The 27,429-nt window shown below is 41.3% G+C and overlaps 8 protein-coding genes across 8 annotated transcripts; 5 read left to right on the top strand and 3 right to left on the bottom strand.

Annotated features, from left to right (window-relative positions):
• Window positions 1-1,437: 1,437 nt before the first annotated feature.
• MELLADRAFT_87009 (uncharacterized protein) lies at window positions 1,438-4,719 on the top strand (the record flags this gene model as incomplete). The annotated part of the gene is made up of 15 exons (XM_007403922.1): window positions 1,438-1,611; window positions 1,707-1,780; window positions 1,949-1,959; window positions 2,027-2,381; window positions 2,481-2,553; window positions 2,622-2,675; window positions 2,751-2,766; window positions 2,834-2,976; window positions 3,054-3,182; window positions 3,273-3,490; window positions 3,573-3,612; window positions 3,816-3,843; window positions 3,917-4,013; window positions 4,112-4,428; window positions 4,520-4,719. The coding sequence occupies 15 exons, from the start codon at window positions 1,438-1,440 to the stop codon at window positions 4,717-4,719; spliced, it is 1,929 nt and encodes a 642-aa protein (XP_007403984.1).
• Window positions 4,720-6,054: 1,335 nt separating this feature from the next.
• On the top strand, window positions 6,055-7,436 carry MELLADRAFT_70479 (uncharacterized protein; the record flags this gene model as incomplete). The annotated part of the gene is made up of 5 exons (XM_007403923.1): window positions 6,055-6,160; window positions 6,242-6,610; window positions 6,718-6,835; window positions 6,915-7,182; window positions 7,256-7,436. 5 exons carry the CDS (start codon window positions 6,148-6,150, stop codon window positions 7,259-7,261), a joined length of 774 nt encoding a protein of 257 aa, XP_007403985.1.
• Window positions 7,437-10,525: 3,089 nt separating this feature from the next.
• Window positions 10,526-12,585, top strand: MELLADRAFT_51330 (uncharacterized protein; the record flags this gene model as incomplete). The annotated part of the gene is made up of 8 exons (XM_007403924.1): window positions 10,526-10,586; window positions 10,653-10,752; window positions 10,822-10,924; window positions 10,994-11,099; window positions 11,155-11,699; window positions 11,779-11,882; window positions 11,949-12,074; window positions 12,141-12,585. 8 exons carry the CDS (start codon window positions 10,526-10,528, stop codon window positions 12,583-12,585), a joined length of 1,590 nt encoding a protein of 529 aa, XP_007403986.1.
• Window positions 12,586-13,413: 828 nt separating this feature from the next.
• MELLADRAFT_101271 (uncharacterized protein) lies at window positions 13,414-14,557 on the bottom strand (the record flags this gene model as incomplete). The annotated part of the gene is made up of 2 exons (XM_007403627.1): window positions 13,414-13,981; window positions 14,064-14,557. The coding sequence occupies 2 exons, from the start codon at window positions 14,555-14,557 to the stop codon at window positions 13,414-13,416; spliced, it is 1,062 nt and encodes a 353-aa protein (XP_007403689.1).
• Window positions 14,558-16,001: 1,444 nt separating this feature from the next.
• MELLADRAFT_58606 (uncharacterized protein) lies at window positions 16,002-16,916 on the bottom strand (the record flags this gene model as incomplete). The annotated part of the gene is made up of 1 exon (XM_007403626.1): window positions 16,002-16,916. One exon carries the CDS (start codon window positions 16,914-16,916, stop codon window positions 16,002-16,004), a length of 915 nt encoding a protein of 304 aa, XP_007403688.1.
• A 5,390-nt stretch (window positions 16,917-22,306) lies between these two features.
• On the top strand, window positions 22,307-23,058 carry MELLADRAFT_87005 (uncharacterized protein; the record flags this gene model as incomplete). The annotated part of the gene is made up of 5 exons (XM_007403925.1): window positions 22,307-22,448; window positions 22,520-22,579; window positions 22,676-22,777; window positions 22,869-22,934; window positions 23,018-23,058. The coding sequence occupies 5 exons, from the start codon at window positions 22,307-22,309 to the stop codon at window positions 23,056-23,058; spliced, it is 411 nt and encodes a 136-aa protein (XP_007403987.1).
• Window positions 23,059-24,133: 1,075 nt separating this feature from the next.
• On the top strand, window positions 24,134-24,898 carry MELLADRAFT_123222 (uncharacterized protein; the record flags this gene model as incomplete). The annotated part of the gene is made up of 5 exons (XM_007403926.1): window positions 24,134-24,275; window positions 24,349-24,408; window positions 24,504-24,608; window positions 24,706-24,771; window positions 24,858-24,898. 5 exons carry the CDS (start codon window positions 24,134-24,136, stop codon window positions 24,896-24,898), a joined length of 414 nt encoding a protein of 137 aa, XP_007403988.1.
• Window positions 24,899-25,586: 688 nt separating this feature from the next.
• On the bottom strand, window positions 25,587-26,715 carry MELLADRAFT_101267 (uncharacterized protein; the record flags this gene model as incomplete). The annotated part of the gene is made up of 6 exons (XM_007403625.1): window positions 25,587-25,858; window positions 25,975-26,247; window positions 26,297-26,350; window positions 26,408-26,426; window positions 26,532-26,562; window positions 26,615-26,715. 6 exons carry the CDS (start codon window positions 26,713-26,715, stop codon window positions 25,587-25,589), a joined length of 750 nt encoding a protein of 249 aa, XP_007403687.1.
• Between the last annotated feature and the right edge of the window lie 714 nt (window positions 26,716-27,429).

Here is a 27,429-nt window from a genome sequence, read left to right as displayed (position 1 = left end):
AGAGAGATAGACTGATGTGTTGGTGAAACTCCCATCACGTGGAGGAGTGGCATTTGAAACCTAAGACAACCAAACCACAAAAATCAGTCAGTCTCAACTCTGATTAAACTTGATTGCTGTGAAAGATCTCACCGATTGGTTTTGTAAGTTGAATCCATCAGTAGCACATCAGATGTCCAGAAGTCCGAAGCCAACTTCACACTAGCTTTGGGGGCAACAAACAGACGTAGGAGTCGGTGATTAGAATCCAGTTCATAGGTATGGAACACATCATTTGCCTTGAGGTTGTCTATCAAAGCTTCAAGTGGAGTGCGTCCATTGAGATCCAAAAGTTTTTGTTTCTTGATCATGTTGTAGATGTCCTGGCTGGTTGACAAGTTAGTGGGATCGGATGCCTTCAAGGTGCGTAGAATGAGTCGTGGAGGAACACCTGCATTTGCAAGGTTAATAACAAAGTTGTGCTGTTCTGGTGCAAGTTTACGTGAAGCTGGTATCTCAGCAAGGTTTGTAGAAGGTTCATGATTGTTGTGCTGATCATTTTTAAATTCAATCTTCCACTGATGAGTGATTTCCACACGTCAAATTGTAGCAGACCAATTGCATCCCAGAAGTTGAGTTGAGGTGGATCGAACTGCACTGACGACTTGCTGAGGTGTTCCGCCATGAGAACAGGCAAAGACTCGTTTCTTTTGTCTCTTATGTTTATCAGAACAGGTGCGGGTGATTTTCAACCAGTAGCCTGATCCTTTGGCATAGTTCCGCAGTGCATCTTCAGCTTCTTGTAAGGATGGGTATATAACTTCGCCAAAATCCATTTTTGAGGTGTGGTGTGTTGTTAGATGATGACAAGAGTTTTTGAGTTGTGAGCTGTGGAGTTGGATGATATGGAGCTGGGAAAAAGTTGGATAGAGCTGAAGCTTTTTGGGTGAACTTCAAAAATTACAAAGATGGGAGCGTGGTTCAATCTGGCACTGTCACGACATGTGTCACCAGGCACTAAGCCTTTCACTAGCTGTGAATGGGAGGGGGGTGGTGGGGTTACTAGGGGGGGGGGGTGGGGATACCGGGATCCTTCGATAATCAAACCATTTGATCAATGAGCTTTTCATGCTGAGGATCAACATCAAGAATGGTCTGACTCCAATGGGAACAGGATCCAGCATAATGAATCCTTGAGAGGGAATGATAGATGTGAACCACTCTTGTGTGGGTATTTTTATTCGGTTGGATGGAAACCTTCAGCGTCCCCGGTGGCAGATGGTGATGTGGTACCGAGACGTCCACCCTGCTGATGTGTAATGACAAAGATGATCATGACTGAATTTGTATGTATGCACTTGGTCATGAAATATGAACCCTGTTTCCATTTCTCCAATTCTTCATCCAATCTAATCTCAACCATCCTCAAAAACTCACAAGCCAACGATCACTCAGAATATGCCAGGCAAAGCACCATTGACAGTCTACGCCGTCGTTCTCATCTCTTTCGATCATGCCTTGGGTCCAACCGTCGAATGGAGCTATCCACCTTCAATTTCTGAAGGTGAAGCAATCAGCGAACAAATCAATCGAAACCTTCCTTTCTTAGCCCTTCCAGATGGTGCACACCTTGTAGGTCATTCTCATTGCCTAACAAGTACTTTACTTCCAATGAAATTGATCACTCGGATTGATCCATTGGATTCCCCCTAAACAAATTTATCTAGCAAACCGAAGATTATTCTTATTTTCACCTTTTCCTCCCGCACATCTCAACCACTTCAACCGTCTTTGGGATCTCGTAAGTAGAAAATTTCACATGTGATGTGAAGAGTTTGGGAGGGGCCTGTCTCCAAATACCAATATCTCATGGCGCTTTCCTCCTGTCTACTTTAGATGCAATCGACAAATCGTGAGTACAGAACTCATCAACCGTGGTGTGGATGTAACTCGATCTACCGTGCAAAAGGCAGTTGGCAAGTCTAGAATAACTCCATGCGGCCCTTCGAAATTGGAATACAGCACTGACGATCAATGGTTCCTCTAGTGGTCTTGGCCAACCAACCTGTGTTCGGTTGCATCCGTGACAAACTTGGCGTTGTGACTCGTGCTCTATTCGCTCAACGGGATTTTGCGGATCGCTCAATCCTAGAAGACTTTTATCATAGCTTGGAAGCTTCATTTGAGCTTGGTTTAGGCGAGGGAGGCGGCGAAGTCAGGGTGCCAAGTCCGAGCACTGCTCCATCTGACTCGGCTCCGTTCAATCAAGATACGTCACCCAATGCGCTTGATAAAGCCTTCGATACAAATGCCGTTCAACCAGACAAACTCAGTGCAGCAGCTATAAAGAAAGGGAAGGAAAAGGAGAGGGCTGGTGATGTGGCCATCTACATGGGCACAAAGTTGGTTGGGCGGTTTCTTTGAATTGGACTCCCGGCCTATGACATTCAAGTTGACCGTTTTGTCTACCTTCACATGTTGATGATTTTTGTCCAAATTAGCTTGCGTGAGTTGATCCATCACTTTCGGCTCAAGACGTTGCAATTGGTCAAGCTCTTGATGCTTCAACGAAGGGTGAGTTTGCTTACTGCAAGTAAACCCCTTTTTTGGACACAACTGACTCGGAACTCCTACAATTTCAGATCATGTTTTATGGGCATCCGGTAGAGAGCTTGTGCACCTATCAATACTCATTGGTATGTCGATTATCTGCCATGCCCGAATTTGCTGCTGATGTATCATTCTTCTACTGTTTTTCTTCCGCCTCAAAGGTTTCCCTATTACCTTGTAAGAACTACTTCATTGGCCTTTCCCATGGTTGTAGACTAAGCCAACATTCGATATGTCACATAAGGCCTACTGGTTAACTTGGAAGATTCGGGTTCACCCATGCTGGCGGAACGTGCTCAGCATATGTCTCGACCTAGCTCACTACAAACTTCCGACCGACAGAGTTTGTTACGATATTTTGGACTTCCGTTGGATATCTTTGGCCAAGTACGTGCGTCGTTCCGCGCTCCTATAGTAGCCAGCTTGCAGTTCAACGTCATTGACAGACCTTGATTGTCATTTAGGATGCCTTTTTTCAACCATATTTACCCCTGCAGCAAATCGATATGTTGAAGGCCTCAACATTTTTAGTCGGGACTACAAATACAATCTTTCAACAACAACGTGATTGTCATATTGATGCTATTGCCAATGTGGGTCACCGTACTTACTTATTGAAGGCTATCATCGTCTTGTGTGCTGCTCTGATACCTTATTCCTTGAGTGGAGGTACTTGCGTTTAGATTGAGCTTGCCACACTTGAATTCAAGGATCCGAAACTTGCAAGCTTGGTAGCTTTGACACCGGCGGATAGGAAGTGGATGGACGAGGTTCGATCTTTTGTCTTTGATCATAATGCACTCTATGATCGGCACATTAACGCCAAGTCTGGCTTTCAGCTTATAGCTGCTGTAGATTCGTCATGGAACCCTGAAGACCCTTCCAGGCCGATAGGAAATAGGTAAGAATGACATGGTCTGATGTCTTCGCCTTTGGAGCTCTATGAATTAACTGTTTATAACTATTTCATTACCCATGTACAGATTTGTTGGAAGTGATGACTATCTAAGGCGGGAATTTGAGGTGCATTGATCTTCGACAATGTATCGCTTAAGTGCTTGATAACTAATCTTTTGGACCTCTCACTTAGAATTATGTCTGTTCTGTGGGTGCCCTTCCATACGAGCTTTCCGGGGCTGATCCTCAATATCATTAAACACAGTTTCAATTTCATTTGGCAGGCCCTCTCAGTGATCAAATTTTCTGATTACTGCGAAAATACTAAGGGGCCCAGTGTCATGTTGGCCAACAGTGGTTCGTAATATATATCCAACACGCTTCCGACTCCTCGCGATGATGCTAATTTCTTGATGACAATGCAATCCAGATTCCGCAAGTGCCAGCGTAGCCGCGTTCAATGAGCAGTTCATCCATAGTTTCAAGACTACCTGCGCATTCCAGTTATGGGACCGCAATACAGATAGGTGAGTGTAATTGTCGTAAAAGTCCACTCTTGGATATCCTGAACCGTACCCAATGATCTGGCCAACACGTTTGCGACACGCTCATCCGTATTTTTCAGCGTCATCTTCGATCTTATTGACCCACGTCATCCATGTGAGGGTCGCGTCTCAGTCGTCGAGGACGTAGGTATCAGGCTCACGCACGGTTTCAAGGACCTCAAACTAGACGAGACTCTTTCAAAAGGTTCAGAAAGTGTTTGGCGGCTGGCAACAAGTATCAAAACTGATATTGCCAAGAGGCAGGCAGAATATCGAGACAAGCTTGGAACTGCAAACAATACTGCAACCTCGGTTCCAAGCGGTGGGGAAGATCAACCTTCCAAAATATTACCTTCGCCAGAAACTGTTGACGCTAGTACCTCTAATAGTGAAAAAGGTATGAGACCCTACGCCCCATTGTATCATCATCTGTTCATCCGTCTCCTTGCGATATCCTTACTATACTGATCTTTGGTGTATCCTCTCAGGAAACGATTCGGCAGCTCAACCCACCCCACGAGCGTCATTGGCAACCACCTTCAGTTCCTTTCTGTTTGGCAATTCTACCTCGTCTGCCAAACCGTCAAGACCACCTTCTGTCAGTTCAAGCAGCTCACAAACCGTACCGGCGGTACCACAAGATACACCACCTTCACCTTCGATCAGTACTTTCTTTAGGTATAGCTAATTCTCTAATAGATCTCGTCCTTTTCTTGCTCTGTGGTTCTCCTTCTTCATTACATGTGTGTGGATGTGTGTATCCATCATAGACGTAGTTGTTATGATGAGTTTTTGCAAAGTTCTTATGTCATACTTTGATAGTACTTTGCATTGTTTTTTGCATCTTTGTAACGCAAGGAATTATCTAATACTAGAATGGACCAGTCCTTGTTAGCTTGTTGTGTGTAATAATGTGATGTCTTCTTTTTGGGTTCACAGATGATCTACATGGACATGATGTTGTACCATTCATAATTTAAGGTTACAAGCGTTTATTTTTCATCTCATCCTTGTTCAAGTTAAATCACATCATCAAGAATCATGTATCTCAATTCGATCCACAGGTCAATCTTGCTTTGGGCTTTCACAACCCATTCAGCTTAGCCTAGAGGTGCATATACAACTGTCGAACAGGCTAATAAAGAAACCATGCCATGCCACAAACTTTAAAGCCATACATCAAAACAATAGGGTCTGAGTCACAACACCAAGGATAAAGAAGAATTTGTGTTCTACTTTGGCTGCAAATTCTATGTACCTGACAAAGAGGACGACATGCTGTGTGGTTTGCTGGCATTTGACTGCCTGGGTGATCTCAAGGCCTTTTGTGCGGGAGCAGCAATAAACAATGCTGCAGACAGATACATATATGACCACATAGGACCACATTGATCAAGCAATTCATCACCAAGAACTCCGGAAAGTGGGCGGAATACATCACCAAATCAACCCCAACAAGTGTGTGCCCGTGACATCAAATTGTCCTCCTTGTCAGTACTTAAAACTGGCAGTCAAAGTAAAACCCAAATTCTTCATTCCCCTGGGTGTTGTGCTTGCCTCTGTCATGAGCTGTCGGTTGTGACCTCTGGGTAGTCAATGTGAAATGAATAAAAAAAATTGTCAGAACAGAGGTCTGCTGAAGCAAAATAATGGAAAAATATAAATATACCTGAGTCAAATCTATCACATCGTCAAGGCTTGTAGGTGGGATGGTTCACCTGAGTGCGCAAACCTATCTGGATTTGAGAAAAATGTAAATGGGACCCTGGTGAATTGAAAAACAACGCAGGCAAGATTCAATGACCCTGCAAAACCATTTGCCTGCTCAAAATTGAATTTCAATGAGCTGCGCAGAGGCTGCGGGCTGGGCATATGTGCTCTTCAGCCCGGCCCGATTGAGGATCAGCGCGGATGCCCGACTTGAACAAGACCGGGGCTCAGCTCAACTGTTGAATCACCAATCGTCTTTCGAGTTTGATTGGAACAAACTTGATTTATGTTTTGCACCGAGCTCTTCGAATTACCTCTCTACATCTTGACTTCCAACATAAACCCCTCAAAAGATCATCCCTAGGACTTGCCTATACAAACTATACATTCGGACTAACACATCAAGATGAGTGATTGGGGTAAGAAGACCCGCAAATGCGCTTGGCAAAACCATTCCGCGTCGACAGCCTCTCTGATTCTACTTGTTCACCCTTTTTAAGATGCTAGCGACAACGAAAACCAGAAGAGCTCTTTACCGGTGATACCAATCACAGCTACTGTGAAAACCAACAAATGGGCAGACGAGGACGCAGATGAAGATGTAAAGGACGATTGGGAGGCGTCTGAAGATTCTGATAGCGAGAAAAAGCAAGAGGCAACAAAACCCAAAGGGCCCGTTCGCAATAAAGGAATCACTAAAATGAAAATCGCTGAAAAGGAAGCTGAAGAAGCTGCTCGACTTGCTGAGCTCCAAGCAAAGGCTGAGGAAGAAGCGGATCCAATCTTGAGGAAAAGACGTGAACAACAGAGAACGGTCGAGGCTGACATGGAGAATGCCAGAGGACTTTTTGGCGATGCTGTTATATCGTGTTCGTCAGATCAAAAAAAAACTTTTCTATCGTCCCAATCGATATCTTCGACCTTGAAGCATTCAGCTAATCATATACGTTCTTTGCCGGTATCTTGCAATTACCAGCTAATAATGAAGACCCGATGAAGATGAACCCTAAAACCAAGGAGGATTTTGAGGCCATGTCTACAGCTTTATCCAAGTTGATAATATCTAAACATGGCTCAAAAGCCCTGTATCCTACGTAAGCCCTTCCCCCGAAGTTTATCCAGAAAGGCAATTAAGCTTCTTGTTTGATCGTATACATATCTCCATTGCTTTAGTTTCTTGGAACACTTCATACGTCAATTAGCCGCACCCATCAGCGATGTCCACGCCAGAAAGGCTGCTTCCGCACTCACCACAATAGCCAATGAGAAACAGCGGATAGCTCGTGATGCCAAGAAAGGGGGAAAAGGAGGTAAAGTTAAACCAACCTTGGGTGGTGTGGTAGGAACAAGTGCGAGCGCAGGAGTCAAAGGTGGAAGGGGCGCCATGGCTGACTTAGAAGTATATGATCAAGCGCTCGATGACGACTATGATGATGATTTCGTGAGTTCACTCATAAATCCTTTTACTCCTTGTTTACGGTTTAGGCTGAGTTCTAATGTATGTTCGCTCTCAGATGTGAGAATGTTGTTATCAGTAAAATATACAATAGATGGTCCAACAGTCTTGTGCAAATGTACACGGAAGGTCTTCTTGTTGAACAAAATGGCCGACGCCGGATCTGTACCGATACCATCCCATCTCACCCATTTCCCGTTATCCTGCTCCTGTAATGCCACCCAAATCTTCATATTACGTATCATTGGTTGCGTTATTACTACGACAGTTTTCCTATATCATTCACCATACCAAAAGCCCTTCAAAGAGCTGTGCCAGAGCAACACTGAGAAGTTCAGGAAGATCTTATATCACTGAGTCATGTAAGTTTGAATGGTTGGCCTTGTGAAAGCTAGAATTTCGCTTGGAGAGCAAGACAATATGCACTTCATCAGAAAATGGGTACATTGGCCTGCTGGTCATCAAAACAACTTTAGCGTTCAGAGATTGAGACATGTTGTCAAGTTCTATCAGTCCCATGTGACACTGTTTGATTGCCCTTGAGGGTCATACTTGCCTGATCAGGTAGCTTGGGATAGAAACATTAGTTGTACAAAATTCCAACCAAGGTCAGCAAAAGTGGATACTTGAGACTACAGTGTGGCCGACAGATCAGGAAGGTGAAGACACAAGGACTATGCAGGAAGGTGCTCCTCGTTTGAGCGGGCTGGTGCAGCTCAAGAGGGACTTGGTTAAGTTTGGGTCTTGCTGGATGTAAAGCTCTTTGTATTCAGTTCTTATTTGTCAATGCCATGTATCACATTTAGCGAAAATGGCATAATTCAATTGTGGGATTTGTGATACAGAGTGAAGGAGAATGATTTGGCGCTTTGTAAACTTGAAGACCACCAGTCCAAGGCGACATGATATTACTGTATGTAGGCTTCTCGGAGAGCAAGTCTTGATCCACAAAAACTTGCGCTCTAAGCCAGGAGACTGACAAACTTGATGGTAATACTTAAGACTAAATTTTCAGAAGACCTAAACAAGTTTATAGTATATACATGTGTGGAGAACCAACCATTCAAAATGATGAGGTTGATGAGGTCACAGTCGATTTATAAGAAAGCAAGAGAAAGAATTGAAGCCTGCCCCTCCTAACCACTCCGACTTGCGTTCCGTTCCCGAGTTTTGAACGACCTATACTTCCGAGCACCGACGTATAACAATCCGATAGAACCAATTGAAAGACCATGTTGGGCTAAATCCTGACGTGGCAAATCCACCTCGTTTACCCTTCGATAATCTGTAACATTAGCTTTCTGTAAGACCTCTCGAATCTGATTTGCTCGTTCGGCGGAAATACGACAGAATTCAATCATGGATTCAATCCCATTCGGGTCCTCTGGATCATCATCATAGGGAGGTGGAGGTGGAGGTGTTGAGATGCGGGGTGGATCTTGATGTTGATTCAATGCTTGTCGTGTTGAACGTGCCAGCTCGACCCCGAGCACCACTGCTGCCGTGAATTCTGTGATCATTGCAGGAGTGATCGCTGGTTGAGGGATCGGAGGAGGGATGACGCGGGCGGCATTACGGGGACCCTTCATACGATCGTATCTGATAGTGGCCGGTGGGTGATCAACGTCTATGCCATCATCATTCTAAAGAGACGTCAAGATCAGCTACAATTCTACTGTGTATTGCGAGAAGCTTACTCGATGATTGGCCCACTCCTCTGCTTTTGCAAAAGTCAGTGCAAAATAGCGATCCGAATTTGTTGGGTCAATAACAGGAGGATAGGTGGGATTGTATTCGAGATTCATATGATATTTTTCATAAAGCTTTCTGATGAATCTGTCATCAGGAGTTTCATCTGATTCTACAAAAGAATCTGAAGAATCTGAATCGTCAGAGTCCAACTTGAGTTGGTCCAGAAATTGTCAGTATCTCTGATAAGAAAAACTGAAAAGAATGTTAATGGAAAAGAAATGATGTTGAATCACCTCGTCAGTCTCTGAGCTTTGACTGGAAGCCCCATCTTGTCTATCTTGAACTGCCGATGCTTCAGAAGAATCTGAGTCCTCGTATTCAGACTCAGAGTCAGACTGAGTTGGTTCAGAAATCGTCAGTATATCTAACAAAGAAAACTGAGATAAATTTCATGAAAAAGACATGCTATTGAATTACCTCGTCAATATCTTCTGAACTTTGTCTGGAGTTTCGACGTTGCCTCTTTCGCTGTGTCGAGACTACAGAAGACTCATTATCAGATTCAGACTGAGTCAATTAAGAGATTGTCAGCATAACTATGAAGGAAAACTAAAAAATGCCGAAAAAAATGGTATCGACTTACCTCATCAGTATCTTCTGGATGTTCTCCGGATTCTCGACGTTGCCTCTTTCGCTCTTCCGAAGCTATCAAAGCCTCAATCCGTGCTATCTAAAAATATTTATGTTGATTTAGAAGATCCATAGACTGTGGTAGATTGAGAGAACGCACCCGGTGGACTTTAGCCTTTTGTTGTTGAGGGCTTAATTCGACATAAGATATTCCAACCTCTCGATGGTGATGAAGAGCACACGCCTCTTTAACCCAAGTTTGAATATTTTCTTCTTTTAATTCGACCCGACTCTTTATAGTTTTAGGAAACTTTGAACTCGATCTAATATAAGCAGTCCATCTTCCAGATCTCTCATTTTGATGAATTGAATTTTTGAGTAGGGTTTCGTGGTAAGTTTTTTTAGTTTGATATTTTGTTGCATTGATACAATTTAACTTGATCTCGTTAAGATCAAAGTTGTTTCCATTCCAAATAACGTTACATCCAGAGCAACTGGTTCTCGTGAGCCTTGATTTCACCTTCTTGTCTGGTACGTAGAATTCACAGTCAAAGGTGAATGGAAACTCGACATTTGCTTCGTCTTTGTTTTCAGGTTGCCCTTGAAGAGTGGTGGAGGCAAGACCTGGGCGAGGCTGTTACAGGAAAATATCAATAGTCAGACATAAGGACTTGGGGTGTCCCTAAATCTAAGAGATCTGGAAGAAAACTTACAGCTGAGACTGATAGCGACTGACTAGGTTGATGGACCAACAGAGGGTCCCAATGTGGGTTTGCAGACATTTTTGAAGTTTTGAGTGAAAATGCAGAAAGTTGAAATGCAATTTGAAATTCATCGATCAACTTCAAGAATGTATATGTAAATGGACACATGTAATCAGATCGGACCATGGCCATAGAAGTACCGAAGACTACCCGATCAGAGCTGGGCTTCTGGACGCGCCCGCTCATCGTCGCGTATCATTATTCAATCTGAAGTAACTTCACCTTTTATACTTTATTCCAATATGACTGCCGCCATTGCCGACTTTGAAAATATCTTTCGAGGGTTAGGTCCCACTCCTGGAAGTCAGTTCGATTTCTATTATACTTCATTTTATTACTTCAGACTGATTCAAGTTGACTTTTTGATAGAGTTACGAATTGCTGCGAGTGGATTGGGTTGGAAACCTGTTGATGCAAATCCAGTGGTGACAGTACCCAAAGATGAAATTAAATGGGTTCAATGGATCAAGTTAGTCTTACGATTGAAAATCGGATCTGAATCGTTTTCTCACACAATCATGTTTCCTTGTTTTTTCAGAGTCGCAAGAGGTTATCAGCTTAGGATTGGATTGAACCGAGATCGTTCAGATATCAAGATTGGAGATCGTCGAAGGACAACTTTTGATGGATTCCGAGCTGATGTATGAAGAATCTTTCTTTCACCAAGAATATGAGAATTAGGTTTTGAAACTTTCGATTTCAAACTACAGGATCATGATAAACTTGCCAACTTATTTAAACAACATTTTCATGTGACATTGGAAACCAAGGATATGAGTTTACGAGGATGGAATTGGGGAAAAGCTGATGTTCAAGGTGATCTGACCATTTTTTTTGCTCAAAGGACATTACTAACGTCATTATTTTGTAGCTTCCGATTTAGCTTTCATGGTAGCAGGAAAGCCAGCCTTTGAAGTACCTTTGGCATTTGTACATAATGCATCAATCACCAAAACAGAAGTAGCGCTCGAATTTTTAGATCAAGCAGTTTTACAACCCAAAGCCGATGGACTTTCAGGATCAATCAAGAATGCAAGAAAGACAGTCACCGATCAATTGGTAGAATTAAGATTATATGTACCAGGAAATGCATCTTCAAATAATGCAGCTGAGAATGGAACTAATGCTGGGAGTGATATAGATGATACGGGTGATGGTGATGGTGATGGGATGAGTGCTGCTCAAGCTCTTCATGATATGGTCATGGACAAAGCTGAAATTGGTCGGGTTCAAGGAGAAGGAATCGTCACTTTCCCTGACGTGCTTTGTACAACACCTCGTGGAAGATACGATATTGATATGTACTCCGATTTCCTTCGCTTACGTGGTAAAACTTATGATTATAAAGTATTATATTCGAGTATTCTACGTCTTTTTCTCTTGCCTAAGCCAGATGACATTCATTTCAACTTTGTGGTAAGAAAACTATCTACATTCAAATTATCTCGAATTATGAGATCGTGGTTTGATGAAATTGTGGCGTTCTTTAATATAGGTACAACTCGATCCACCGATACGACAAGGTCAAACTCGGTATCCGTTTTTAGTAATGCAATTTGCAAAGGATGAGGAGATGGATGCTGAATTGAATCTTGACGAGTTTGTCAATTTGATTTTCTAAGCTATACGGTTGTCTGATTCCTGGCTTTCTCTATTTAACCACAGTGAGACCCTAACATCTACATTTCAACAAGAACATAATAAGGTGGAAGGACAAGCCCATGAAGTTGTATCCATCATTTTCAAAGGACTAGCGAGGAAAAAAATCATATTCCCACAGAATTTCACAAGGTCCGTTGACTAAGCTTGATGATATGCTAAATGCGGTTTCTAATCAAGTCTGATTTCCTGTTGTAGCGTTACCGGACAAACAGCCGTTAAATGTAGTATGAAGACTAACGAGGGTCTAATATATTTCCTCGACAAATATATCCTCTTCATTTCAAAACAACCTTTACTTGTTGCACTCTCTGATCTCCATTCAGTTAAATTCGCAAGGGTAGGTGGAGCTTTACAATCTGGTAGAACATTTGATCTTGTTCTAAAGAAGAAGGATGAAGTGGATCTTCAATTTTCAAGTTTAAGTAAAGAAGAACATACAGTGATTGATGAATATTTTAAAGGAAAAGGGAAGAAAGTATTGAATGAGATGAATGAAGATGCGATGACTGCAGCTGCTGTAGCTCTTTCGGATGATGAAGATGAACCGATGGATGAGGATAGTGCGGATGATAGTCGGAAAGGTGAAAAGAAAGCTGCTCGTGGTGGTGATGATGAAGATGATGAATCAGGTCAGCTTTGAGAAACCAAGATATTTCAACCTGATCGGAAGAGTTGATGTGATTTTTTTACAGATGACGAAAGTTTCAAGGGGGATTCCGAGGATTCAGATGTGGCTGAGGAGTTTGATTCGAACTATGGAGGTCCGTATTAGTCTTATGCAGTCTACTTAACTTCAATCAACCTCCTGATCTATTGAAATCCTTTTACATAGGCTCAGACTCGGACTCAGATCAAGACGAAGCACCCGAGAAGAAGACACGGGCTGATAGGTATGTCGCATCTTTCTTGATAAAGATCTTATCTTGTTTACTCCCCTCTAACGAACAAAGCGTATGTAACTTTACTCATTCATACTGTTTTGTGAGTCTAGTGAGGAACGACCTGCTAAGAAGCAGAAGAAATAGAATTATGATATACTTTATACTTTGCACTAGATTGTACTCCTTAACAGCTTGCTTCTACAATACTACCAAATCATTTTGGTTTGCGCCTTTGAATATACACTTACGAAACATTTCAATGCCGCAGTTTTACAATGTACCCAGTCAGAGATGAGCTGATCGGTCCACCGTGAGTCACATTCTTATGACCTGATGTGACATTTTGGCATCTTTGATGTCGAATTGTGGGCGGTCTTTTTGGCATTTTCGGGCTCGGTGTCGCAGAGGCAAGAATAAGTGCATCATCATTTAGAGGAGCATTTACTACGACTCCTGCTTTCAGTGATAGGTCCCTAACCCCGATAAAATCACATAGGTCCTGTCGACTTCTACATTGACCTCACCGAATCTAGCTATGTACGTCAATTGATTGGAAGAAACATAATTTTTTAAATGGCACAATTCGCTCAAGTTTCCTTTATCCATGTCCAGATTTCCTTCAGGCCATGTGGGTCACTGGGTGTACTCACGATCCACTGAATCTGATGACCAGAAAGTTTCTCATACCGCTCGAATCCGTTAAGGCTTTTATCTACCCCAATCATTTGATCTTCTTCGTCATCAAGTAGTCTCATCAATTCCCCTTCTTCATCTGGTAACGTATAAAATTCTGAGCTTCCATCTCGAGATAAACCTTTAATACTTTCTGGTTTGAACAAACGAGTAAAAGCGCTCCAGAATGTTTGTTGTTGAGTAGCTGGGATAGCTTCTATGGCTTCAAGTCGGGCTGAAGCTGATGACATGTAAAACGAAGAAGATGCCCCCGTGGTGGTGGTGGAGCCTATCCTACGTCGGTTGAGCTCTTTGTTTAATGCCGCATTGATTTTCGGAATCGTCTTCTCAGTGCGATCAGGCTGTAAGCTTATCTTTGAACTTGGAGCAGATGAGTTAAGATAGATTGCGAGTTGCGGTAGTTGAATGTTTGATCGCTGGTAAGATAATAGTAAAAGATATGAAAGCACGAGATTAAGAGAACTAGTATCAAGTTGAGATTACAAAAATTAATTCAGTCAGTTCTCAATCACACTAAACCTGACTTCAATTGTGTATCACTAACTCGCCGGTATCCCGAAGACCTTTTCCGCTAAGTCCAACTTGAGTATCGATAACAAAGATAACTCGATTCGAATTAATCAAATGAGAAGCCAAAGCTTCAGCACGTAATCGAGGATGAGCAGGAGTATCGATACAAGTTAAAACTTTGGTATTCGTAACATCTGATCGTTTCTCCACATTTGTTGAATCACATTTAGTTTGATTCGAATTCATCATTGATGGTTCCCTTATTAAAGCCGAATTGATAACCATACTTGACATTGTTTCTATCGTATCTGAACCATAAACTAATCTTGACCAAAGTTTTGTTTTTCCACTTGACATTGGACCAGTTAAAACTATTACTTGATCTTCTGATTTACCCCCTCGATTGGTTCGGTTTGGGAATAATAGAAATCTCAAACATATTAAACTGAAGAGAAGGATTCCTATTATTATTGAAGGTAGTGAGTAGGGTGATAAGGCGCGAGAAGAGATAAGGTCTGATTGAAACATTGTGTGAAGTGGTAATCAGCAGGAAGTCTTGAGCTGATCGAGCACTCACCCCTACACTATGACTTAGACTTAAGCTTAATTGACTAGGGGGGTACATAATTACCTAGGGGGCACATAGCTCATCTCACAGATTTTCATTGAAGGTTGACTCAGAGTCAATGTGCAAGTTGATTGATATCTTCTATGGGACTCTCAAAAACTTTCATCGCAGTCTAACCGAGATAATTTTCTTGGTCTCGCAGCCTAGGCTTCAATTCAAAGCTCTTCTCCTCCAGTCCTAACCGGGTATATTTTCAGCTACTTCTGGGTAAACAATTTATCGGCAGTTATAATGAACCCTTGCTTGATTTTCTTGGAGAGTTATTTCCATTACGAATTTGCTAAAGAGTTGAATATTATGAGAAGATGGGAAATTCAAAGTGACGTTTACTCCAGGCTATCATTGTCACAGGGCCCAATTCTAGGAAAAATATGATAAACTGGTCTCATATCTTGCTGTAACCTATGCCTCTTATTAAGATGTCAGGAGACATAGTTTCTGAGAGAAAGGGACATTTATCTTCATAAAGTTTTGTATTCAAGGCACCTATCCTTTTTTTGAATTGATGTACTGTGTGAGCCAGAAGTGTTTACAACGATCACGTCTACACAGTTGACGCAGATCGTATGAATATAGGATTCAGATCAAAGCAAGTAAGCTGTCTATAGATTAGCAGCTACTGGATACCATTGGATTGGCTCGTACCTGGAAGGATACAGACTCCTCAAGATCTGATTAAAACTCCAAGGACAAAGAAAGAAAAACAAAGATACCGAAATTTGGGTAGACTCAATCCTTCACTGCACTTGGAAAGTAAAATCCAGTCGAAAAGTACAATGTCATGCATTGCTAGTTTTTATGGCCCTTCATGGATTTTTTCAAAAATAAATTTTATTCAAATCTTATCATCATACATATACTGTATTGTTATCAGTGCAATTGAATCAGTAAATTTATTTGCTCCAAGAAGGTTAAAAGAAAAAGCTGACTTACAAAAATTCCTTCACGCTACTTGCTAGTCTTGTTAATGGTTAAAAGTTCATGTTTAAGTCTTGACCAGATTACAAAAAAAACCTTCTTCAATTTTCCACCTCACGTTTTTTAAAATATCTTTGTTACAATTCAATTTTTTCATATTTTTTTTCAACTTTTTCTCGGAACTATAAAACAAATGGAAAGCATTTTTTTCCCGAATTTTTCATTCTCTCTCTCTTAACAATCTTTCCTTCTTCCTGAGATGAAAGTTTTTACCTAGTTAAATCAAAGTTCGCGAAAACAAAATCTTAGGATTAGTTATCAATAAGTGTAAAAAAGAAATAAATATGAAACCACCCCCTATTCCTACATTTATTCGGTCCATTTGAGGTCCACAGAAATACTTTTAAAATCCTTTTTTCCTAAGTTTTACAACTCAAGTGCCTTTGGCATCTTAGGTTTCCCACCACTAGGCTCGCTCATTCTTCTAGTAGAATTCCCATTAGATTGTTGAAAGTTAACCTCTTCTTCTTCGTCATCTGCCCAACAATCATCAGGTTCATTCTCTAGAGAGTTACCCAGCAAAGATCTAGCTCTTCTCATTCCTTTCTTCTTTGTCATCATAGGCATAGTAATAGGCATAGACGTGAGTGCAAGAGTAGGACAATAAAAGTCTAATGAAGAGACAGGTGAAGAGGCTCTAGTTGAAGTAGCGGATGTAGCAGGACCGTCCCAAAATCGAAGCGCGCTTTGTGCTGGCGAACTGGTTGCTGAGCAAACTTCATCTTGTAATCCATTTTCTTGATCAAAGTAATTCTCTGAATAAATTGGATCGGATTGTGGTTGACTGAGACTTATTTGAAGAGGTGAATAATGATCGTGAGATGGTGCAAGGAGACCTTGGGAAACCATCTCGGTACTGACAAAGACGTCTGCTCGAGTGAAGAAGAGCGCACATGGGGCACATTCTTTGGCGCGTGGTGTAGGTTGGCCACAGAAGCTTTGATCTGATGGTTCAACTGGAGAGCTCGTCTTATCGGCCAGTGGCGTGAAACCAAGAAGACGGCATCGGTTGGGTGCTTGGACAGGTGGATCAGGTTTAGAAACAGGTGTGAAAGATAAATTGAAAGGAAGTCGCCGAGCTTGTGGTCGACAAAGTGAGGTGCGACGAATCAGTGGCGAGACGGATTCGTTGGGTGGCGGTGTAGGACTTGAAGAGTGTGTGGGACGAGAGCCGGGGAGCAAAAGTAAAAAGCTTTTAGAATCAGAATACGATTTATTGGTGTCTATTGCGTCAAAACTAAGCGATGAAGCAGAATCTTGGAAGAAGTCTGAGGTAGGCATGATCGAGTATGTAAATGACGTGAAAGACTGAGGAATGGGCAAAATGAAAGCAAAGCTTTGATTGGATTTCAAAGTGATAAGACAAAAATTTTCAAGAGCTTGAATGAGTTGATATAGGGACTCGTAAATGTAAAGAAAAGGTGAGCTTTTTCAACGCAGCAAGATTCAGGAGGTAGGGTGATTAAATGAATGAGGATCTAATCTAATCGATATCCAATAAAATCTATGGATGTACTCGAAGGTGATCTGAGAGTGAGTGATGATGAGATGGGGTTAATGCGAGTTGAGAGGGGGGAAAGCAAGTGATATAAAGGACATATTCATCCTCAACATAACTTTTCTCCTTATGACACACTACAGTTCACCTCACACGTCCTTTACCCTGGGGCCCACGGACGGGAACTACACACTCACAGTTTTGAATAGGTTAAATTGAAGAGTCTCTTGGAAATCCACGTAAAATAAGTGAAAAAAGTTTACAATTGTAAAACTGTGTCACCAATTTATCTTTTTTTACCTATAATCTTTGATTGATCTTGCACAAGTTGAGACCAGTTTCGTAGTGGATATCAAGATAGCGGAGAAAAAGGGGTGTGAGTTAAAAATACAAGATATCGATCAGAACAACATCTTATGTCTAAAGCTTCATGCACCGGACACGGCAATCCGGCTCACGCATCACATTCAACAAGCCGGAAATCCGCCGTAGACTTATGACTTGTGTTTCCGGAGCAAACCTCTGCATGCATCCTATAGAATCAGTCGGCTTCAAACTCGCACAGCAAACACTTATATGATCTTGTTGAACTTCATTCTTGCAGTATACTTGGTTGTGTACGATAAACTTCAGGAAAGCGAGCTGAGGTACATGACCAGGGTTTCAACGTAATTCAAACTCGGCCTTCGATTGAGAAAGGTTCCCACTTCGCTTGCCAAACATCCTCGACTTTGCGCTTCCCAGTGCATGCATCAACTCACCCTCCAACTTATGGGATCTACATGAAGCTGCGCTTTGCTTCTGGCTTCTTCTCTCGACTTGCGCATGCCCCAGATAAATAATCTCTGCACCTGCTTCAATGAGCAGCACATACATACATAGTAAAATCAAAAGGCCTGATATGGGGCGAAAAAGGGGCAAAGGCGCCGAAAGGAGTCCTTGAGAGGAGCTGTTCGGACCCGTTGACAAGTTTTTCCAAAGTGTGAGTTTCTTAACTGCCTATGTAAGCATAGTAATTGTAGGGAGACGAGCACACCGGGGAGGTCACTGCCATCTAGTCAGAACAAAAGATTGGAGTGAATGAAGTGACTGGTAATTGGCTTGAGGTTGCGCAAATTCAATGAGATTTTGGATTTTTTGAATTGTAAATTATGTATCACATTGAATGCTACAGGTGCCCAAAGGAACAATGGCACATGACCCAGGGATGCTCCTATGGAGCCTGAGGGTTGTCATGAATGATGTTGAAATTTGGGCCCGTATTTTACCTATGTTAGTATCAAAAATGGTTGAAGGTTGAAATTTTAGTCAAAAGGGTGGTAATGTAAATGGTTGGAATTTAGGCCCATCATCAGGCAGACATTTGACTTTTGTGACTGAAAGGCCAGTTTGTTGACCAGCAATTTTGGTTTGGGTTCAGGTCAACACCAGTTCAGGTGGAATGACTTTACCCAAAGATGCCTGTGATATTTTGAGGTACAAAGCTCAATCCCAGCAATACAGAGAAAGATTCAAAATTGGACTTTTGGAGAATCATGAAGCAACACATTTTGGATGATGATGATAAATCAAGGCCAATTGGTATGGCCCTACAGGTGTTACAAAATGCAAATGGTGGAAAGAGCAAGTATGTAGGAATTGAAAGTGTCTCGTGCCTTCAGGATACCCCTACTTTGGATTTGTACCTAATACACATTGAGCCCATAGAGAATTGAGGCCAAGCCACACATAATAACTTGAGGTAAATCCAAGGAGAATATGCTAAATCTGATCCAAGGAGAATCCTTGTTTTTTGATATTGAAGACAGCCAAGGTAGAGCACCCTGATTGTTCCAATATAAGTGTTCCAATCTTTCCAATCTACCAAAATTTCCATCTGTGGATGGCCCCATCTGATGTCAGTCAATATTTCTGCATCCACAAAATCAAATCCTGGAGAAGACTTGATGTATGTATTCCCAACAACTCAGTTTGTGAGCGTGGCACAAAAGACACCCCTTGAACATACCTAATGATATGTGTGTTGCAGCACAAAATGAATGCCAAAAAGGGGGTTGGTGCACCTTGTGAGGTATTGCTCCAAAACCAAGAGATCCATTACCAATACCATGTTTGAGTTGTTGAAAACAGTTTGAAATACCACTCTAAAGGTTTATTGGAAACTTATGCCCTGGGAGAATCTGATATTGTGGATTTTCTTGCAGAAAACCCACATTTGAATACCTTTTTTGCCCATGAGTTTGATTTTTTTGATGGTGTAGTTGTTTGATTTTGATATCTACTTCAGATACCATTTTTGTTATGTGATAGATGCACTGCTAATCCAAGGATCACAATTGAGATAAATCATGTCTACAAAAATGTCTTTGTTCACACACCCAGTGGCCCCTAGGTGCAAAGAAAAGCAAAAAAAAACACCTTGACACAAGCCCACAACCTGGCCCAACACAACATGCTTTGCGCTTCTGGAGCTCACTTGCAATCACATTATCATCAGCCTTGCAGACTGCAGTGGTAGGCATGGAAAGGCTTTTACATTGTTGGCAATAATGAAGAATTTGAAAATTAAGCTGCAAAGAATGATGAACCTGTACAAAAGCACATTCCAAGAGGAGATGTTATCCTTATCTCACCTGGAGGTTGATTATCCCCCTTCTTTGGCTTTGTCAATGGATTTATCATTAAGATTACAACTTGAGCTAGATTTCCAATCATTTCTAACATTGTCTTTACCCAACAATGCTAGGTGTTTTCAATTTATCTCAAATTCTCCCAACATACACAACCTTCTATGGTACCAGGAAAGAGGAAATTTGTCCTGGTATTAGACATAACTGTATCCTAACCAACAAAGCTACAAGATACAGCCATTTTCAGAGATTTGATGCTGTTTTTCTAAAACAATGATAAAACAAAGAACACTCTATTTGACTCTATCTTGATTAACAAAATTAGATTCTGTTTCAAAAAGATGGCTTTTATTACAGATACCAATTGGCAAATTGCATACCTTTTCTTTCATATGTTGAGCATGTCACATTGTTGAAGCCTCTGTAAGCACCCCTGGGTGCAACCTGTTTCTTGAATTTGGGGTTGCATCCTATGTACTCCATTGTATAAAAGGTAATGTTCCACCTATTGTGCAGCAATATCTTGGCCAAGAAGCCAAAATTAAGGCACCAATGGTGTACATAAAACCCCAAAGAACAGGGTGAAAAGCATTCAAACAGATATTTCCACTACAACTAAACACAATGAAGTGGCCCATTTGTCCAAATTTTGGCTAATCCATGATATCCACAATGGCACATAATTCAATTTCAATCCTTCTGTATCTATTAAGTATTCAGGTAAGTTTGATGTTGATTGTCAATTCAGTTTCACATGATGTTATTGAATATTTATTTGGGGATTGTTGATCTCTATCAACTTGAATGTATTGTTTTGCTTTGTTCCTCTTGTGCCTCTCGTGCCCCCAGCCAAAAAGAGGTGCCCAGCGCGCCCAACCCCTCTCATGCGCAACCAGGCGTGTCTTTTTGAAAATAACGCGCCCACCACATGACTTTTCTCCCATATGTACAGCACTACAAATTGATACCCTGAAAACTCCTTGACAGAGTGTCCATTCTTTACATGAATGAGTACCACAATATTTGAGGCCTATGAATGTTTTTTAGATAATTTAGGAAGGCTCTCTAGATTTCTAAAGGAGTTTTTGATTTAATTTCAAAATTACTTGTTAAGAAGTTGGGATGAAAAACAAAAGTTGATGGTTTTTCAAAATAAAAAAGCAATGAAATAAATAAATGTGTAAGTAAAATCACAGTAAAATCCATGGAATATTTAATCTGATTACACAACCTCAAGGAGATCATAAATACCACTCACAGGGCCAATGATGTGTCAATTATATTTTAAAAAATTCAACAGTTTTCACCCTATGTTTCTTCACCCCACAACACTACAGGTTTGTGATCTTGGTGATCTACCCCACATTCTCCCAACAGACCCAAACTTCAACATGTATCAAGCCTCTGATGGTATAATTGTTTTATTTGGTCAAGGCAACTTGGATTTGTTTCATTCAAGTCATTCTGCACCTGTCATTTCTCTATTGATACTTCATCCAACAAATGTCATTGTTTTCAACAATGTTCTTCTGTCTCTTCTTCAAGATAATCAATCAGATTCTGTTGGATAGATTCCTGCTGCACTACAAGGGGTAATCAAGAGGTGGCTTTTGTGTTTCAGCTTCACATGCAAAGTATGATTCAGATGAAACCTTCATTGCTTTAGATGGAATTGTTGCAATGCGATGCTTAGGATTACATATCACAAGACAATCACATCCAGATCAGTCCAAAAGTTGAGGTAATTGAAATGAATTGGTGCTAGGTTGAGAAATTATGTGTTTAAAATTTAACAGGATAATGCCTTCTCATCTGTATTATTTGGTGGTTGAGTTCAGTGCCTTATTCTTTGCTTACTTTTTGGCAGTGCACTCAATTAATTAATCTTTATAGATCCATTGAACCATTATAAACACCTCATTTCTGACTTAGCAGTCAGCTTGTGTCACACCATTCTCTCTGTCTCTCTCTATCTTCCTTCCCTTGCTAAGGAGCTTGAAATCAGTTTGAAATGATTCTTTCATTAAGTAACCCTCTTTCACTAGAATAGATGTAAAAGTAGAAGTAAGCCTCAACTTGTAGAGTTGATTTGGTTGCCTGTTTTCCATAAGATGCATGAGTATTACATTTCTTGGTTCAGTAATCATTTCAATTCTGTCTAAGATGAACAAATAACAATGAGATGTGAGGATGAAGTATTATAAATCAAACTGGCAATTTCATTGACAAAGTGTCAATCGGTAGCACTGTGGATGAAAAACTGTTGTAATCCCAGTGGACTGTGGCGTCTGGTCGCCTAAGCTCTTTCTGCAACGTAGAAAAAAGGGCAGCATATCAGGAAGTAGATGTACTGTTGTCAAGGATGAGACCTCAATCCCTGAGGTTTCGGCGTAAATAAGTTAACCCTGCTACATACGGCCTTGTCTCGGACTTCCCTCGCATAGTGCAGATTTTGTACATATGTCTTGGCAAATCCACCATCAATTTTCTTCCAATTGCAAACTTTTTTAATCTCGTTTTTGTTCGCATATACCATCACCATCATGTTATCCTTCCAATCTCCTCACAGGCTTTTTGCTGTATTCATTGCTATATGGATCACACAATTTGCTGTCACACTCTCACAAACGGCCACGGTTAAATGTATGCACGACTTTGGTATTCTAACCCCTGCATATTTTGCATGTCAGTATTCAAAACTTTTCAACCTTTTCATTTAAAGCGCGTCATCTGATTCCTCCTTTTCTGTCTCAAAGTTTGCCGCGATAGCGGTGACACTCAATGGGTTTGCCCAACAGCCAGTTGCCAAAAAGATGGTGAATTGTTATCTTCCTATCTTTTCATTAATCTTTCAGAGCTGGTCTAAGCTAACGTCTCTCTCAATTCGTTCTATATCAACATTCTATCTATAGGTAAAAGATGGGTACCAATGAAGAATTGCGCCCTCGACCACAGTGTTGGCACGAGTGATCAACAATGTGCACGTTACAACTACCTTTACCCCGGTTGTTATCGTTAGTTATGGTTTTCTCTCCTTTCCATTGATAAGGTCCAATTAATAAATTACATCCTTTTAAAATACCTTCTTTTTTCAACTTCATAAAGAATGTACAAACCCGGGTGGTCAGAAGTACACTTGCTCTGACAAACCCCAGAATGTTCCCTACATTAGTAAGTCATATTACTTTTTCATTGTTTGTTAAAAAAAACTAATCCACTGTCATGTTTACTTCTTCGGTAATCACCCTCAATAGCCTGTACAGAGTGCACAAAATCGAATACCAACCGGGCCTGATATACATTTGGTTTCTAGAGGATAGTCATAATCATCGCCGATATTCTGAATTTGTAGATACGTCGTTGAGTTGTTCTGTTGAAAGCTAAAGAAAAGTGAAATAAAAGATGAGATCTTCAAAGAAGCTACCTTATTTCATGTCCATGAAATGGAAATTGTCTAAGAGGAGAAAATAGTCACTATTCCTTATAACCCTGGTGCCTTTCCTTCCATCGGAGCCATCTTTTGTATGTATGGAAAATGCTGAACCAAAATTTGAGACTTTGAAGATCACAATCCCATCTTTCCCTCCGAACAGTCTCTGGCGCCCTGAATCCTAGGTGAATGTGCGGGTGATGAATGTATCTAAAGAAATATTTGATTTCTGTCAAATATTCCTCAAAGCAGTTTGCAGGTCTTGTCCCCAGCAGTAATTCGGGGTGAGCATACATTTGATGCATGTCATCACCAGGTGAGTCTGAATGGTATGGGAAGATAGAAACACCTGCACTGGTAATACAAATGCTCCCCGCCTGTGATGTACTGCCAGGGTACTTTGTAATCTAAACTCGATCATCTATTCTACGTCGCGCGAAGGGCCTTGAGGCAACATCCTAGAGCAAGCCTATGCCTACGAAAAATGACCCCGGGCATACAGCAGGAGCATGCTGATACCTACTGATACTCCTCGGCGGTTGGCCAGTGTTGCGGTTAGATGATACTGGTCAGTGTTGTAGCCTACACTGCCGAGTCAATTTGTTTCAATTGTGTGAAATAGATATATGAGATCACTTTCCAAGTCTGACAAAAGGGAAGAAAAATTATTCTACTCGTGACATGGGATGGTAATTACGAGAACAAGGGGCCATTGGGAGAACCAGTGTTGCCAAGGACAAGCCCTATGACTCTGAGACTGCAACAAATCCCTGAGGTTTCGGTGCAAATGAGTGAACCCTGCTCTATGGCCTTGGCTCGGAACCTCCCCACACTCTAGTATACATTTCGTATATCAATTCTCGCAAATCAAATTGTCTTCCCATCACAAATCAGCATAATCTCGTTTTTATTCGCATACTGCTACATCATCATTATCATCATGTTATCCTTCCAATCTCCCCATCGGCTTTGTATTATATTCATTTCCATATGGATCACACAAGTTGCTTTTACACTCTCACAAACAGCTACCGTTAAATGTACATACGCATTTGGTATTTTATCGCCTGCATATTTTGCAGGTCAGTAAAATTTTCAACCTTTTCCTTCAAAAACCATCATCTGATCTCTCATCTCTCATCTTCTGTCTCAAAGCTTGCCGCGATGATGATGCAAACGCATGGGTTTGCCCAACAGCCAGTTGCCAAAGAGATGGTAATTTGTTATATTTCTATCTCCTTGCTCATCTTTCAAAGATGGGTTACCCTAACCTTTTTCTCCACTCGTTCTACATCAACGTGTATCTATAGGTTCTAGATGGGTACCAATGAAGAACTGTACAATCAAGAAGAATGGTGATGGCACGAGTGATCAACAATGTACTCGGTACGTCAATCACTTGAACGGCAATTATGGTCAGTTATCCTTTTCTCTTTCAATCCGAGTCGTGGGATTTGCTTGATGAATTACATCCTTATCAATTCCCTTATTTTTTCAACTTCATTCATATAGTATGTACCAACTCGGGTGGTCACACGTACCTTTGCCCTTATAAACCAGAGAATGTTCCCTACATTAGTAAGTCTTATTTCTTTTTCATCGTTTGTCAAAACAATATATTAATTTTCTAACATGTGAACTTTTTCGGTGATCACCCTCAATAGCTTGTACAGAGTGCACAAAATCAAAGCCACCACCGGTCTGATATGGTATTGATGGAGAATGGTCAGAGTCATTGCTGTGATTTTGAATTTGTACATACGCCTTTGTGTTTCAGTGGTTGGATTTGATTTATGATGGCTGAAATTGAATCCTTGGTATCACATTTCAATTTGAATGGTTGGGATCACCTAGCAGCAGTGCCTATTGATCAGAGCAGAATATGTTTGCCATACACCGTGGTTTTTTACACCCAAGGCTCGCATTGGAGCCATCTTTTGTATTCAAAGAAAGATTTGGACCAAAATCTCATCCTTGGAAGATCACATACCTGATCAAGTTCTTTTCTGCAAAGCTTTTAGAATTTTCGATCCAAGGTTGCTGGTGATGAAGACATTTGGAAACAAATTTGGATCATTTCAAATACAATATATGCAAGCATCAACTCGGCTTAGCCTTAGAGTTGTCTGTCTTGTCCCCGCCGGTCAGTAGGGCTGAGCATCTTTATAATTGCATGACATACACTGGGAAGCTCAAACAGTATATGAAGATAACAATCCGTTACTGGCAATCCAAATACTCTTTAAGACCTAGAAGAAAGAGGCGGCTATAGACATCAATGGGACGATCAACGTCATGAATAATTTGTCCAATGTGTAACAGTCTATCCACACTCCACGCATCCAAAGATTAAACTAGTGTATATCGTACTTTAAAATCAAATCCTTTGCTGACTAATTTATTTTGTGGTATTTTGTAGTAGATGATTTATTGGGCGGTAGGTCAGAAGTCCGGCAATGAGAAAATAACCCAGTGACTCCAATCTCCAATCCAACTCTAGCTTCTCTATTACTCATCTCTAGTTCCTCTAGACCAGGATCACCATATGAGAGTAGATACCTCATTGTCATACATGATAGGGAAGGCATTTGAGTGCCTCGGAACGAGGGGGTATCATTGTATTGGGAAAAGATTGTGTTCATTCTTTGAAAGAAAGGTGTCAAGGCTTTCCATTTTGAAGGTCACGAATGAAGGATGTCAGCGTTCTTTGAATCACAAGTTTTATTGTTATGAAAAGAAATTGGTTAAAATCAGCAAGAGTGAATATCGAATCAGACTTACATCTCAGGTATAGGTTGAGTTTCTTTACGCGCCGTCTTTTCTTCCCTTTCACTGATGCCTTGCGTCGTTTCGCGGCAAATCTAGCGTGTGCTTTTTCAAGTTGCCGTGATAAGTATACCAATATCTTCAAAAGGTCAGATTTGGGATACCTTGCCAACTCGTTCTTCTTCATCCCGAGCAGTCTTTTCAGAGCCATATACTGATCCCTTTCCAAGTCATCCGACGACATTCCTGCAAACGGAATATGATAGCCCTGGATGTAAGCTTTCCACTCTAGTTATGCTAGGTGAATTCAGATTCATCTATTGTGCCAATGACTTACGCTTGCAAGGATAAGGCTGACGTAGGTCTGGAGATCTCAGAGGAGTCAAATGTCCTGTAGAGTTTGTGGTGCCAAATGGGCAGTAAACAAATTGTCAGTACAATTGCGAACCAGCATCGTCTCCTCCTGCCTACGGGACCACATCGCAATCAAGACAAGCTGGTCACCTCTATTGCCACCGCTGGTGATTATAGGTCACTTGTTATCCCACACAGCTAGCTACAAGTTGACTTACACTCTTTCTTGCTGCCTCATGCATAGTTCTACTGATTGAGTGTAAAACAGAGTGTTGGATTGTACAGAGCCTTACCTGCGTACTTGCCCAAATCTTCATATGCCCGAATTTCTAGCAGAACCACCGAGAAGCTTATGATCAGTAAGACTATGAGGGAGGCATTACCCATTGCCCTTATCAGCATGGAGATTGATAGAGACTTCAGGTGAACTATGAAGCGCGGAATCATTGGATGAGGCAACTTCGAGTCAGCGTATATAAACCGGTTGGACCCCGGATCTGCCCGACCAGCTTCTGCGACAAGACACGTTGCATGCGAGTTAATGTACGATCAATGCATCATCACTTGGCATCTACATCTTCTTTTCTCTCAATCATAAAGTGTACGGCCACCTGCGACTACCTTGCCATGTGCCCACCAGTGACATGAGACGTCGTTACTCGTTTGAGAAAGATTATCACAACGTTCAGCTATCAGTACGTCATACAGAAGGCTGAGTGAAGGTGGATTGCGGTAAACGGTTCTAGAGCTATACAGGAGATTTGATCGTGAGTGGGTTGTATCGGGATATAAAGCCCGAAGATCGTAAGCGATGAGACTCAAGAGTCAAGAGCCTGGTTTTCATTTTATGTTTTTCTGCTGCTCCCTATGAAGCTTTTCTCCTACCGTGATATTCCTTAACATTGCCGGTATCACAGACACCTCTGCTGCATGTCTGGGCGCCACTTTCCAGATGTCTCATGTCCCATCCGTGGGGTTTCGTCCTGGTGAAATTTTATGTGGGCTTCATAGCCTCAGGCCGGTTACCTTGCCCAATGATCATACCAGTCTATAGAAATATCTTGTTGTTACAGTGACTCTTTTCAGTTTTTGTATAGTTGCATGATGGAACAATAT

Source organism: Melampsora larici-populina, assembly GCF_000204055.1.
Source record: "Melampsora larici-populina 98AG31 unplaced genomic scaffold MELLAscaffold_1, whole genome shotgun sequence".
NCBI lineage: Eukaryota > Fungi > Basidiomycota > Pucciniomycetes > Pucciniales > Melampsoraceae > Melampsora > Melampsora laricis-populina.
The sequence above is the reverse complement of the archived record's forward strand: the minus strand, read 5'-3'. Positions and strand labels throughout refer to the sequence as shown.